This window comes from Oryza sativa, chromosome 3 (genome assembly GCF_034140825.1).
Source record: "Oryza sativa Japonica Group chromosome 3, ASM3414082v1".
Taxonomy (NCBI): domain Eukaryota; kingdom Viridiplantae; phylum Streptophyta; class Magnoliopsida; order Poales; family Poaceae; genus Oryza; species Oryza sativa.
This window is the reverse complement of record NC_089037.1, coordinates 14,855,735-14,870,506: the sequence shown is the minus strand read 5'-3', so window position 1 is coordinate 14,870,506 and position 14,772 is coordinate 14,855,735. Positions and strand designations below refer to the sequence as shown.

General features: G+C 46.4%; 3 protein-coding genes across 4 annotated transcripts; 1 reads left to right on the top strand and 2 right to left on the bottom strand.

Moving 5' to 3' along the window:
* Positions 1-238: 238 nt before the first annotated feature.
* LOC4332931 (novel plant SNARE 13) lies at positions 239-4,462 on the top strand. Of its 2 annotated transcripts, XM_015777842.3 has the most exons (10): positions 239-569; positions 1,626-1,718; positions 2,024-2,117; positions 2,198-2,235; positions 2,451-2,554; positions 3,128-3,207; positions 3,280-3,336; positions 3,457-3,549; positions 3,633-3,707; positions 4,084-4,462. In XM_015777842.3, the coding sequence occupies exons 1-10, from the start codon at positions 493-495 to the stop codon at positions 4,198-4,200; spliced, it is 828 nt and encodes a 275-aa protein (XP_015633328.1). In that variant the 5' UTR covers positions 239-492; the 3' UTR covers positions 4,201-4,462. The 2 variants fall into 2 exon arrangements, with proteins under 2 accessions (XP_015633328.1, XP_015633327.1); XM_015777841.3 differs by having other exon boundaries at positions 3,280-3,549.
* On the bottom strand, positions 4,283-6,200 carry LOC4332930 (pentatricopeptide repeat-containing protein At1g28690, mitochondrial). Its single transcript, XM_015777840.3, has one exon. The coding sequence runs from the start codon at positions 6,183-6,185 to the stop codon at positions 4,644-4,646; it is 1,542 nt and encodes a 513-aa protein (XP_015633326.1). The 5' UTR covers positions 6,186-6,200; the 3' UTR covers positions 4,283-4,643.
* Positions 6,201-12,515: 6,315 nt separating this feature from the next.
* Positions 12,516-13,949, bottom strand: LOC4332929 (peroxidase 2). Its single transcript, XM_015773438.3, has 2 exons — positions 13,579-13,949; positions 12,516-13,462 (listed from the first exon to the last, which is right to left on the bottom strand). The coding sequence occupies exons 1-2, from the start codon at positions 13,834-13,836 to the stop codon at positions 12,701-12,703; spliced, it is 1,020 nt and encodes a 339-aa protein (XP_015628924.1). The 5' UTR covers positions 13,837-13,949; the 3' UTR covers positions 12,516-12,700.
* Between the last annotated feature and the right edge of the window lie 823 nt (positions 13,950-14,772).

Genomic DNA, 14,772 nt, shown 5'->3' with positions numbered 1-14,772 from the left:
GTTTTTTATTTGATTCAATGGGGGCCTAAAAATGCCATTGGCGCAGCAGCAGAAGAAGAATAAGCAGCCAGCACAGCAGGTAGTTGGGCCTGACACTCTGATAGATTGCGACCTTCTTGTTGTTTAACAACGTTATCTGACTTGAGAGTCCTCGCTGTCAACCGTAAGCTGCTTGAGCGCGTCGCTTTCTTTCTTTCTTTCAGTTTTTTTTTTCCCGTCCCCTTTCCTCTCGTTTCTTGGCTTTGTGTGTTGCGGCAGATTGGATTCTATTCTAAACCCCAGCTAATACGCCACGCCACCACTCGGAGCCAAGCCCTAGGCTCCTCCTCTCCTCCCAATCCCCAATCCCTGTTCGGCTTCTCCTTCCTCCCCTCCGCGGCCGATCGCGATGGAACCCTGAGCTACGTGGTTGGTGCTTCACCGCTGGAGTAGAGTTCTACTATAGTAGGGTTTGGGGGCGGCGGTCTCGGAGGAGGGAGGAAGCCTTTGGCCATGGCGAGCGACGTGCCCATGAGCCCGGAGCTCGAGCAGATCGACGGCGAGGTCCAGGACATCTTCCGCGCCCTCCAGTGAGCCACATCTCTCCCTCCCCTGTTACTGTTACTGTTACTCTTCTCTTCTGTTCAGTACTTACTAGTAGTACTATTAATATGCGCACACACAACTCTGCGCTGAGGCCAACCCACGCTGGTTCAATCGTTGTTTCTATCTTCTTTACTCCCTCCTGTTTTGAGCCAACTGGATGCCTAATCTGTCCCAAGCGATCGTCAGATTGTTTGCTCCGGTGCGATTTCAACGATTTTAACTAAATGAATTTGGATAATGATAGTATACTTCGACTTGTTTTCGGAACATTTAGATACCAAATTGTCTGATAACATGCGCGCCTTGCAAATTGAACTTTTTGGACTGCTTGAGTATCCGACAAACATATATTTTTGACAGCCTGATGTATAATTCAGTATTCTTTTTTTTTCAAAAAAAGAAAAAAAAGGGCTCTATAAGGCTGTATAAGGAATGAGTACTCAACTTGTAACTGAATAGTTGGTAGTTAGGCTGCAGAAGTGGCCTGTTAGGCCACATGATTTCCGCAAGGTGGGTGACCACATAGATACTACCTTACTGCTTTTCAGAATCTTGAGGGCACTCCATCCTTTTTAATATGGCACTTTATAGGTTGCGCGGTCAAACATTCCAAAAATCAATATGCTTAAAATCAACAAATTCAAATTCACATCTGGGAGGCCATGGCAGCTAAAGATTTAAAATATAAGAGTACCGTCGGAACTTGAAACAACAAACTTTAGTGCATTCAGTGGGACATGATATTTTCTTGATGAAACCATTCTTATTTTGAGTGTATTTAATTCCAATGAAACAGTTACAAGTTTCCCAAGGGACAAGTTTCAAGCACTAACGTATTGACCTTATGAGCATGCCTAACAATTGCACAGTACGAGTTGGTCCAAAGTCAATTGTACTCTTGATAACATTGGACCATAGCGACATATGTTTGAATCTATATTGGTCACATTTGAAATATTTCTGTACTACCTGCCTTATTAATTGCTAACTTGATCTTGCAGGGAATTTTAATTTTCCTATTATTTTTTTTCTTTTTGCAGAAATGGATTTCAAAAGATGGACAAGATTAAAGATTCAAGTAGGCAAGCTAAACAGCTGGAGGATCTCACAGCAAAAATGAAGGAGTGCAAGCGGTAGGTTAAGCTGAGCGTTCTTCAGTCTGCTATCCCGAAATTGTTGTTTTCTTTTTGATGCCTATACTGTTGTTATTTTCCTATTCATAGGCTCCTCCTTTCAGCTTTCTTTTATTCCTAAATGAAAGCATGGAAGTCTTTCCATAATGTATGACCCTCTAGACCATAATTTGTTGATATACGGTGTTAATATTATTATTTTTAATTCACAATTAAACAGACAACAAGATGTAATCTGTTGGATTTACGAGAGTTTCCGCTTTGTTGAATATACACTGATTCTGTTTTTAAAACGTCCTTTCCAGTTTGATCAAAGAGTTTGATCGTATATTGAAAGATGAGGAGTCAAACAACCCTCCTGAGGTCCACAAGCAGCTAAATGACAGAAAGCAATATATGGTTGGTACCTCCCTTTGATATGCTATTTGTTGTAGCCCATCTGTGCATACTCATGTAAAAGTTTCTTATGAACTGTACAGATCAAAGAGTTGAATTCCTATGTCACCTTGAGGAAGACGTAAGTCAGCAAGTTCTCTTGATGAATAAATATGTTTCACAGAACCTCTAGTTTAGTCTCTGTTGTATTATATATAACCAATTCCATTGGGAGGAAACCCAGTTTCTTAAACTGAAAAAAAATGCTCTTGTTTATAACATCCGTACCTCCTGCAATATTCTTCTGTAATGTCTTTTGTTACTTCTAGTAATGCTAACACAAACTATCTGTTGCAGATATCAAAGTAGCCTAGGTAATAATAATAAGAGGGTTGAGCTCTTTGATATGGGCGCTGGAAGTAGTGAACCTGCTGCCGAGGACAACATCCAAATAGCATCAGGTGAAAATAATCATGTGAATCTTTTTCAAATGTGGTTAATGCCATGCTAATAATCTTCTTAAATGTAATAATTGCCTTATGATTGCTGAGCATAAGATGCAGAGCTTGCAATCATGTTGAGAGTATATGAAATTACAAAGTATTGTGATGGATCGATTTCTTAACTTTTGATACTATAATGACAAGTAGACTATATTATAGATTTTCTTTTGAACAACAAAGTAGAGAAAACAATTAGTTTCGAACATGGTTGAGCTGTTTGGTTAAGTAACATTACAGCATCCACTATATGGAAATGCAAATGAAGCATGGTATTTATCTTGTTTGATTTGAAGGCAATAGTGTTATATAATTCATAAATACCTTTTCGCTTCACGATGATTAATTTTGCCTGGTAGGTTGCAAGATACAAGTTTCTCAAAAACTGAAGAGGAGCTAAAAGAATTTATTTCAAGACTAAAAATCTTATTACTGGGTTTTGCTGGCTCATTGATCTTATCACGCTGACAATGACACTATGGAAAGCTAGATATCTCTGTTAGTTCTTATGTAATCACCTGTCTAAACTTGCAGCTATGACAAACCAACAACTGATGGATGCTGGAAGAGAACAAATGACTCAGACTGATCAAGCTATTGACCGTTCAAAAATGGTTGCTTTACGAACTACACTCACTCTTGTCAATGTTCTTTCATGTCAAATTTACAGGACATCTTTCTTGTAGGTTGTGGCACAAACTATTGAAACTGGAACACAAACTGCTTCAGCGCTATCACAGCAAGTAAGTTTTTCTACATTACATACTATACAAGATTTTCCTGTGACATGCCTGTTTTGGCAATCTGGTATACTTGTGTGTTTAGTATGCAATCTAGTACAACAAATCTCTTTTGCTTTACAGACAGAACAAATGAAGAGAATTGGCAATGAGCTGGATACTGTTCACTTTTCGTTAAAGAAGGCTAGCCAGCTGGTGAAAGAGATTGGCCGTCAGGTACCCCCATCCCTCTCTCTTCCCTCTGCGTGCGCTTGTGCTTTTGCATGTCCAGCAGTACCTGAAATTTGAAATCCTTGCAGGTTGCAACTGACAAATGCATTATGGCATTGCTTTTTCTGATTGTTTGTGGTGTGATTGCAATTATTGTTGTTAAGGTATGTTCTTCAGGTTTTTTCTATGTACTTCCATCTCCTGAGGATTATGAGTGGATTATCCAATCAAACACACAACTAAATTTCATTGGTGATGAAAAATTCTTATAGCATATTGCTTATTTGTCCTTCACTACTTTAGGAGTGAAACAATGCTCTGAAACATTTTTTTAACTATAAACCGAGTTATGATTAGTTGTTAATGCTACTTGTCCAACTGCTTACACAAATGACATATCTGGCACTTTTGTTTTGGCCAATTGAGTTCAAACTTCTATTTCGTTTTTGCAATTCTTAGGCATCATACCACTAACTGTTGTTACTATGCCACGATTGAACTTGAATAACAATTAATCACAATATTTTATTTTTTTAACAGATTGTCAACCCACATAACAAGAACATCCGCGACATCCCAGGACTTGCTCCGCCTGCTCAAAATTTCCAGATTAGTAACAGGAGACTGCTGTCGGTAGAAATTATCAGAGGTCTATGATGACTGTGCTTGCAAGTTCCATGCAGGCGGAGTTCAGTTCGTTTCTTCAGAGTAGCTTAATTGCGGTCATAAGATACTACGACATGCTGTAAAATTCTTAGTGCCTGTATATTTTATTCCCTGGTGTATTAGATATGAAGTCAGTAGATTCCCGCGTCTGATGCTTGTATACTCCCCGGCCTTTTGGTTGTGTGCATAAATGCATTATAGAGATGAGATCTTTTACCAGTCAAAATTTCAATATACCAAAGTTCTAGCTAAATTCTGCATCTATGGCATCTGAAACGGTAGAAATTTGCGACAAAAACAATGAATACGACCTGCTCAAAATATTACATACGAGCAGGCCATTGCTTGCTTGCAGGAAGAAGACTAGACAATAAAATTTATAGAATGTTTTAGCTAATGTACATGATTACACCATCCAAAAGGATGGAGAACTTTCACTCGGAGCCAACCCAGCTGCAGGCAGCGTCTTTCAGTACCCCTCGCCGCCGCATCATCTCCCGGACCTGACGCACGCCGTCCCATTTCCCGGCCGCCGCGAGCGTGTTCGACATCGCCATGTAGGCGCCGGGCCTTTGCCTCCCGGCGGCGCGGCTGAGCTCGAACACCTCCCTCGCGGCGAGGCCGGCCGTCTCCACGTCCCCGTGCAGCGTGGCCGCCCCGAGCAGCGCCGCCCACACGTCGGAGCTGGGCCTCGCCGGCATCCCCCTGATGAAGTCGTGGGCGCGGCGGACGCTGCCGAACCTGCCGAGCAGGTCCACCATGCACGCGTAGTGCTCCATCCGCGGCCTCAGCGCGTGCTCGCGCTCCATGCTCTGGAACACCTCCTGGCCCCGGGACAGCAGCCCGGCGCGCGCGCACGCCGACAGGGCGCTCAGGAACGTGGCGTGGTTCGGCCGGATGGCGTCGTCGTGCCGCCGCAGCATCTGCTCGAACAGCTGGAGAGCCTCGTCGGAGAGGCCGTTCTTGCCGTACCCGTCGATCATCGAGGTCCATGTGATGACGTTCCGCTCCGCCATCCGGTCGAAGATCCTCCGGCCGTCGTCGACACGGCCGCACTTGGAGTACATGTCGAGCAGCGCGCTCCCGGCCTTGATGTCGGAGGAGAGGCTGCTCTTGATCACCTGGCAGTGCACCTGCTCGCCGATCTCCGGTGAGGACAGGAGCGAGCACGCGCCGAGAACGCTCACGAACGTCGACACGGTCGGCCGGAACCTCGCCCGATGCATCGACTTGAACACCTCCATCGAGCTCTCTGCCGTCTCCTCCGTCTTGCTGTAGCCTTCGACCATGGCGTTGTACACCACGACGTCCTTCTCGTCCATCGTGTTGAATATCTCTTCAGCGTCCTCGTACAGCCCTTCGTTCATACACCCGACGATCAACGCCGTCGAGGACACCACGGTCCGCACCGGCATTACGTCGAACACCCGCCGCGCGTACCGAAGCGACGCGTTCTTCACGTAGGCGTCCACCAGCGCCGCGAAGAGGACGTCATCGGACTCGACGACCGACCTCACCACGCGGGCGTGGACCTCCCTCACCGCGCGGGGCAGCGCCAGCGCCGCGGACAGCTTGAGCGCCATCGACAGCACGAACACGTTCAGCCTCCCCGTGCACCTCGCCAGCCGCCTCACGATCCCGAGCGCCTCCTCGGGGAGGCCCAGGCGGGAGTACCCCGCGGCGAGGTAGTTGTGCGCGGCGTGGGTCGGCGCCGGCATTCCGTCGAACACCGCGCGCGCGTTGTGGTGGGAGCCGCATCGGAGGTGGAGGAGGAGGAGCTTGACGGAGAGGTCGTCGGTGGGGCGGAGGCCGGACTCGAGTAGCTGCGCGTGGAGGGTCTGGGACCCGGGCCGCGGCCGGGGCCGGGGCTCGTCGAGGAGGCTCTGGACGACGGCGGCGAGCGCGGCGGCGGTGCGGAGGTAGCCGGGGGCGCGCGGTGCGCACCGATGGGAGTCGGCATTGTTTCGCTGCTGCATTTTTTTTTTGGGCTCACTTTCGGTGAAAGGCCAGCATTTTAGCCTTTTGGGTTGGGCTGCAAAGCCCGCAACGTGTCTCCTCCCAAAGAGAAAAAGAAGCGGCTTTTCCCAACGCAGCTGCAGTTCGCGTCTCTACTTCCAAATTTTCTTCTCAAAGTCTATCGCCATTACGTTCCCAAGCCCTGCCTCTATACACACATAAAAACAACAGGAAGAAGGAACAGAGTCAGTTTCGTAGCTTCAGATCCAAGAATCTTTCCCGATTCATTCAGATGATCGGAGCTTTCCGTCGGCATGCGTAGATACTATGGAGTTCTCTGCTCAGAACAAGTTGGCGCTGAAGCTGCCCCTGGCTTTCCACTTCCAGCCCACGGACGATGACCTCGTCCTTCACTTCCTCCGCCACAAGATCGCCGGCCTGCCACCGTTGCTACCCATCTTCATCAATCTCCTCGAGCAACGCCCCGATCATCTCACATAGTACTATATCCACAACATGGGCCCCGATCATCTCACGGACATGGAGCAGCAGCATAACATGGACTATCCAGATTTCTCATAGGTACGTGTGTATATGTCTTTGCTTCTGGGTTGATCTGAGTTAATTTGCCGGTCGCTTGTTCTAAACTAACTTTGGTCCTAATGAAAATTAATTGTGCAGCAAAGTACAGGGAGTGGGGCGACGGCAGGTGGTTCTTCTTCACCAAGAGGGAGAAGAAGTACAACGTTGGCACGCGGCCGGTCCGGATTCCCAATGGGAGCTAGAAGGCCACCGGCTCTATCGGGATCATCTACACCGCCGGCGCCGGAGAAGGAGATGGAGATGGAGAGGTGGTCGGCCGTGTCAGGACGCTCGTGTACTATGCCAACCATGACAACAAGCCGACCGACTGGACACTGTACGAGTTACGAGAGCGTTGCATCCTTGGAAGAGGTCCAGAACAAAAACACCCATAAGGTTGGTGATCACCCTCGTCTATTGGATTCCTTTGGTGTATAGATAAAAACGAGATTTGGAGGGAGAGACGTTCCTCCAAATATTTTAAAAAGAAATTGTGAGCGTGTTAAGTATTGAACATATACATGAACTTATGGTTAAAATCACATACCTCTTATCACCACACTATCAAGTACATCTCCATCTCATTGGTGACTAGATGTAGAGATGTGTTTTACCAAAGACTCTACAATAGTAGAATCACTGTCTAGTTTTAGATATTTTAAAATATTTGAATTCCACAAAAAATGATTGTTTATTTCATAAATTGGCCGGTCTAAGTTTTTGTTCTGTTACTAATATGTCAAACCCAAACAATATATTAAAAATAGTCTGTACATTTAAAAATGTCAAATAGTCTGTACATTTAAAAATGTCAAATTGGTTTTGAGAACACGCGGTTTGACAGTATATAAATTTGTGAACAATGTTTCAATAGCAATTGTTTAATTAAATAGTTTGGCATGAAAAGATGTCAATTTAATACTCTCCTATTTTATTGCCTCCTCTGTTCCACAGAAGGAGACACACACTTATTTTAAGATTGAACTCTATAAATAGAAATATTTGACTAACAACTAATCTAATACTAAGTTAAATTTTATTTGATAACATTAATATCATTAGATTGATATATGAATTCGATTTCTATTTTGTTGCTACAAATCATTAATATGATGATAAAGCTAAATTATGTCAAAAGAATAGTTTTATCGTCGCCCATTCCAAGTACGACCACACCTTATACAGTGGGATAGAGACCATATAACATCTCTTTGTTTGATCATTGTAGTTGGATGAGTGGGTGCTACGGACAATTAGGGATGGATATCGAGCTAGCTTGGCTCGGCTCGGCTCGCTCTGGCTCGGTAGGTTAACGAGCCAGCTAGCTCGAGTTGGCTCGAGCTAGCTCGTTTAGCTCGTAAGCTAATACAACCATTTCATCACTTCAGAGATAGCAGACAGGGAAGAACATATTCTGAAAACATTTGTTTAGCAATCAGCACTTTAAACATGATGAGCTCAATGGAACATCTCTTCTGTCTAAATCATATTATCATAAAAATCCAAAAACAACACAAAATTCATAAAATTCGAAAACAACAACAAAGAAAAAAAATGCTTATAACATCATATATTCACATATCACAATAAAATAAGGGGCTATTGCATTCTTACCTCTACTTTCAAGTTCAATTGTGATTTTACCCCCTTGTTTTTTAGGGTTTGTGTTTTTGCCCCTGCTTTTTTGAAATGAAGGAAAGTTTTACCCCCGGTTTGGATGGACAGTTTAACGGTGTTAAGTCGGACATGAAAATACATACATACCCTTGCTTACTACTCCCTACATTCCAAAATATAAGGCACAACTACCCTTAATCCAAACACCAAGAAACAATTATTATCACCTCCTAATTTGTATTACCTTAATAAATAAAATGCATGCACCCAATACAATTAGAGATCTTTAGGGTGAAGGATTTTAAAAAACAATAATTTAATGGAGAAGAGGTACTAATTAATTGCATACATGCATGCACGCGTTATATTATGAAACATCTGAAAAAAATAGTTGCGCCTTATATTATGGAACGGAGGGAGTAGTGCTTTTACCCCTATTTTGTATATGAAACTTACAATTATTTTGAACTGAGATTTTGTGAAATAATTTAAATCGGAGCCGAACTAGAACAAATATTTTGGCAAAATTTTGACACTTGCAATTTCATCACAAACGGGATCAGGACAACATTTATATTACAAGTGAAATTAGGAGCAGCCCACCTCAACCATGCAGGCCTAACTTGTTTAATTCATAGCAGGACTGTGCAAGCAGCCAAACACACTGCATGCGTCTCCACGGACTCATCGAGCACAATCCAGGAGTATCGCCGTTCGGAGCTGGCCACGCGGTGACCACGGCCTGCCCGACGACGTCCTCACCATCGAACTCCTCCGCCGACTCCTTTCGTTCCCGATGCCATCGCGGGCGGTGTCCGGGGAGGCCGTCGATGTGCAGGACGCGATGACACCTCCCACATTCATGCTCGCATCGAGCCACCGCCGCGTCCTGGTGGTCGTGTACCCACCGTGAAGAGCTTCTGCTGCCTGGTGCTCATGTTGAGAAGCCGCCGTCTCCGCCTCGCGTCGTCGTGCCGACGAGCCGCCGATGCCGTTACGCCTCCCTGCGCGCTGGCCGCGGGGCCGCCGCCGCGCCTCCCTGCGCGTGCACGAGGCCGTCGCGCCTCCCTGCCCGCGCGCGAGGACCCCGCTTCTCTCCGCCGCGCGCTGGCCCCGCGGAAGCTGGCCCACGGGGCCGCCGCGCCTCCCTGCCGCGCGCTGGCGCTGCCGGTAGTCCGTGCTCGCGCATCGCCGCCGCCGCCGCTCTACGGTTTTGGATTGGGGAAATCGGTCTTCCAGCAAGTGGTTGACCCTAAGTGAAACAAGGGTACTATGGTCATTCACAAAATACAATACCATTTTCTTCCTTCGTTTAATTCGGAAATTACAGGCCCACCTAACTACCGTCGAAACCAAGGGCAGACGGTTACTTCATTTCAAAAAAGTAGGGGCAAAACCACAAACCCTAAAAAAACAGGGGTAAAATCACAATTGATATAGAAAGTAAGGGCAAGAACACAATTGCCCCATAAAAAAAAATCCTTCGTATGGATGTGGCTGTCCCCCATTCAAACAAGAAATTGGGCAATAGACTTCTTCACAAACTCACATTCATAGTATCAAGCAACATAATTCCATCCATCCATGCATACATACATGGATGCGTGGCAGCGTGTGCATGCGGCACAAGCACTACCTGCTCTCCCTACTCCATGGACCATGGGCATCGAGCGAGCAAGTTCGACACTGGTCGCTGGAACAAGTAACGACGTTGTAGGATGGAGGGAGTGGAACACAGCGCCACGAGATGGAGGGAATGGAGCGCGATGCTTGCCGCCGGAATGGGAGACTCGACGGTGTCGTGGGTGGGTTGGAGGGAGTGGCGCACGGGCGGCGGCTCGATGCGGCGCTTTGGATCTGGATCGGGAAGAAGAGAGGATACGACTGATGGGAGAGCAGAGGAATCGATGAGGCATTGACCGGTCTAGGGTTTTTTATATTCTATATTTTGGTCTGGCCGTCTGGGCATGCCACCAAGATGGGCGATGGGCCACTGGTTATGGCCTGCTATTTTCTAAAGTCTGATTTTACTCCCTATTTGTCTAGCTCGTTAAGCTCGTGAGCAGCTCGCGAGCCGGCTCGAGCTGGCTCGTTATGTGTAACGAGCTAAAATGTCAGCTCGGCTCATTACAAAACCATATCGAGTCGAGCCGAGCCGAGCCGAGTTAGGCACAAGCCAAGTGAGCTAACGAGGCACGGGCTTTCGTCCAGCCCTATGGACAATACAGAAGAAGCAGAACTGCGGCAAGAACAACGAGAAGGCAGTGAAGAGGAAAGCACCTAGTCCTGATTCCGGCAGCAATGAAGGTAATACATCGGCGGAGGAGCAGAACAAAAACTCCACCGGTGTTAAGAAGGGCGGCAAGGAGAGAAAGGGGAAGAAGAAGAAGAAGAAGAAGAAGAAAGGCAACAATCCTCCATAGGAATCTACAAATGCCAACCAGAATAATGCTGACCTCCTTCTCGAGAAGAGATCACCGGCGTTGCCAATGCCACCGTTGCCAGAAGAACCATCGCACCTCCATCCCCAAGGAGATGTCTTCATGGACACATAGCTCACACTCCTCGATGATCATCTACCCTTAAATTTCAACACAGACTACTCAATGCAGATGCAACAAGCCATGGCCGCCACACTACCGCTGGATGTCCCATACTTGACTACGGCGTTGGCGTTCTTGCATCTACCGCCACAAGCAACGCCGCCGGTGCCCACCTTCGTCATTCCACCTGGAGGAGGCGCCATTCCATGGCCTCAAGAAACATAGTCAGACGGGAGCAGTGGCAGCAGCAGCTACTGCGGTGCGAGCATGATGAACCAGAATTACTCCTCTGTACACCACAACCCCGCATTTAGGCGTTACTCCTACGAAGGGCGGCATGCCATTCCCAGCTTCCCTATCGATTGGCCGTAGAGCTACATGGCGGCACCGGCACCGTCTGAAGCTCAAGCTCAAGCTTCCATTAGTGATCACCATCCCAGCATTGCCCACAACGCTCCGGCGACAAGGTACGATTACCCTAATTTCGGGTTTGGTGGTGGCCTTCTTGGCATTAGCCACCACAGCTAGGAAGCATCTGTTTCCACTCCCGCTCCCGCGGCCGCGCTCGCTCCACAGTTCAATGTCGGTGAACTGCGGTGGTGTTAAGTAGTAAGTTGGCGAGTAAAGTCATTTTGTTTCTTAAGGTGATGTCCCTTGTTTCTTGCGTACCATTAAAAGAGTTATAATTTTTTTTCTTAAAAAAGGGCAACATAGACCAATATGTGATATATATCACTTGACAGATACCGAAGTTTAAACTCGCAAATAAAAACTAAAAAAATAAAAAAAAAACAACATTGTATTTCACCTTGTATTTAGAACAACATCGTTTGTTGAGGAAATTTAGAACAACATTGATCTATGTTGTCAATTTCTTCTTAAAAAAATAATTATTTGAATGGCATGGAAGAAACAAGGGACATCCCCTTAAGGGAATTTGATCTACCCTTTTGCACAAAGGTTTATATTTGTTATCAGGGTTTAGTAGGGTTATTAGTGTATAAGTGCAGTTTTGCACTATTCACGTTCAACGTTTGATCGTTCGTCTTATTTGAAAATTTTTTATGATTAGTATTTTTATTGTTATTAGATGATAAAACATGAATAGTACTTTATGTGTGACTAATTTTTTTTTTATTTTTTTCACAAATTTTTCAAATAAGACGAACGGTCAAACGTTGGACACGGATATCTACGGCTGCACTTATTTTGGGACGGAGGTAGTATATTGTTCCTCTGCAATCTAGTGCTGTCGTCAGAACATTCTGCTCCAATGTTGAGGGCATCCAATCTAGTTGATCTAGCAGAAGTGCTCCCTCCGTATTATAATGTATAACATCGTTGATTTTTTTTTGACTAACGTTCGTCTTATTCAAAAACTTTATGTAATTATTATTTATTTTATTATGACTTAATTTATCATCAAATGTTTTTCAACCATGACATAAATATTTTTATATTTACACAAAAAATTTAAATAAGACGTATGGTCAAACATTGATAAAAAAAGTCAACGATGTCATACATGTAGGGAGTATATAGTTGTTGAAATTGACACTCTAGAGCAGAAATATTAATATATGTGTTATTTTTTTGAAGTAATCAATATATGTAATTGCTTGGTAAACATTATTATTTTTTTAACTAAACATGATACAATCATAGTACAGGCGTCTCGCAAAGTCACATTTGACATTTGACACGAAATCAATGTATAAGGAATCCAACAACAAGATGTAACTGATAAGGAGCATATATATAGATATAAAAGCATGAAAACGTTGATAACTTGGTTAATTGACAGCCCGGCAGTGTCTCCTGATTTCGCCGTTGCTGCCGGTCTTCACCTCGACGGCGGCCATCTTCACCATGGCCGTCTTGAACCTGTCCTCCCACCACCCGGGGATGTTGGCGTTGTCCACCACCATCTTTGCCGTCGCCGGCGACGCCAGGAGCGACGCGTCGGAGGTGAAGAGCGCCCTGTGCGCGAGCACGTTCTTGTAGTACTGGTTGTCCAGCTTGTTGGGCGTCACCACGTCCTGCACCACCGTCGGGTCGTTGCTCGAGCTCGGGCTCGCCGGGCATTGGGCTCGTAGGACAGCGGCGAACGACGGGTCGATGTCGGAGGCGACGGCGAGGCGGTCGGAGACGAAGGACGAGCAGTGTGAGAGGCCGATGGTGTGGGCGCCGGAGAGCACCACCATGTCCTCGACGCTGAGCCCCTTGGCGGCGAAGTTGGCGACGAGCTGACCGAGGTTGAAGGTCGGCGGCGGGAGGAAGTCGAGGGCGCGCGACGCGTTGGAGTAGCGCCCGTCGAGGCGTCCCGACGGAATGTCGAAGGACACCCTGCTGTCGCTGAGGAAGAAGGAGGCGTCGCGCGCGGCGAAGGCGACGATGTCGGCGCAGGAGACGACGCCCGGGCACGCCGCCTCGACGGCGTCCTTGGCGGCGTCGATGACCTCGAAGCCGCGGAGGCTGGGGTTGTTTGGCGGGGCGAGCTTCTCCGGCTGCGGGTTGGCCGGCGTCGGGTCGAGCAGCACGGAGGCATCACATCCCTGCACCCACATGTCGGCAATGGCGATGTAGACGTGTCAAGTGTCATGCACGCGGCCACAAAGATGATCAGAAACGAGCAATCATATCGTACACATGAATGTACGTACGTACGTACCTCGACGAAGCAGTCGTGGAAGAGCATGCGGATGAGGCCGGCGCCGACGCCGGGGTCGCGGTGGAGGGCGGCGGCGACGACGCCCTTGACGATGGCCTCGGCGTGCGGGCACTTGTCGTGGTAGTAGCCGATCTTGAGGCCGCAGGTGGAAGGGCTTGGCGGTGTGTAGAAGCCGGCGCCCGCTCTTTCTACCCGGGCTGCCGTCACCGCCGCCATGAGCATCGCTAAGGAGACGAGCAGAGCAGCCAGCCTAGCCATGGTAGTAGCTAAGAATGCACAAAGCTTCTCAGTAATGGAAGCTCACTGTTAAGATCGAGTAGCTAGCTAAGGGAGATGAGATCGAACAATGGAGCTAGCTAGCTTTGTGAGGAGGTGATGAAGTGGTGTTCTTGTGTACGCGTATTTATAGATGGAGAAGGTTAATTGGCTTCTGGATTGCAAGTTTGTTTAGTTTGGAGAGCAATGCATGCATGTTGGGAGGCAGGCGAACGCGGAATGCGCGTTGGATTTCTGTTTGTTAGATAGCGTACTACAACGCAGCAGTTTGACCTGTGATGTGTTCGTTGGCAAAAATGATCAAATTAAATGGGCAGGTAGGCGATACATGCATGGAAACTATTCAAATGCTTCCTTTCAGGCTTACGAAAACACTCCGGTTGGACCGACATCATTATTAATATTTTTTTACAAGGATTTCGTTAAGGTGAATTTGCCAAGTTGATTGTTTTCGTGAGCGTGATCGTTTTTTTTTGGCGAACGCGAGCGTGATCGTTTTTGAGAGATGATATATCAGATTTTACCATTTTAAATATAGGTTTGATATGAAGGTTTTGAAAGTTTGAAAATTTATAAACACTGGTGTAGAAATGGTTTGTACTCCTGGTTGATAACCCTCTTTAGTCCTGATTTTCTAACCGGGACTACGAATCTGGGACTAAAGATCGATATCTTTGGTAACACCAATCGGGACTAAGTTTTTTTTTCTATTTTATATAGCTCACGCCCATCGTCTGAAATCATTCACAACAACATAGTTCATCCCAAATCATTCACAACAACATAGTTCATTCTCAAAATCATTCACAACAACATAGTTCATTCTCAACACAGATCGAATCACACATTCAACACAGAGAAGGAAAAAAGAAAAAAAAAATATGTGCAGCCGCACTGGTCTCCACCGCCTGCCTCCGT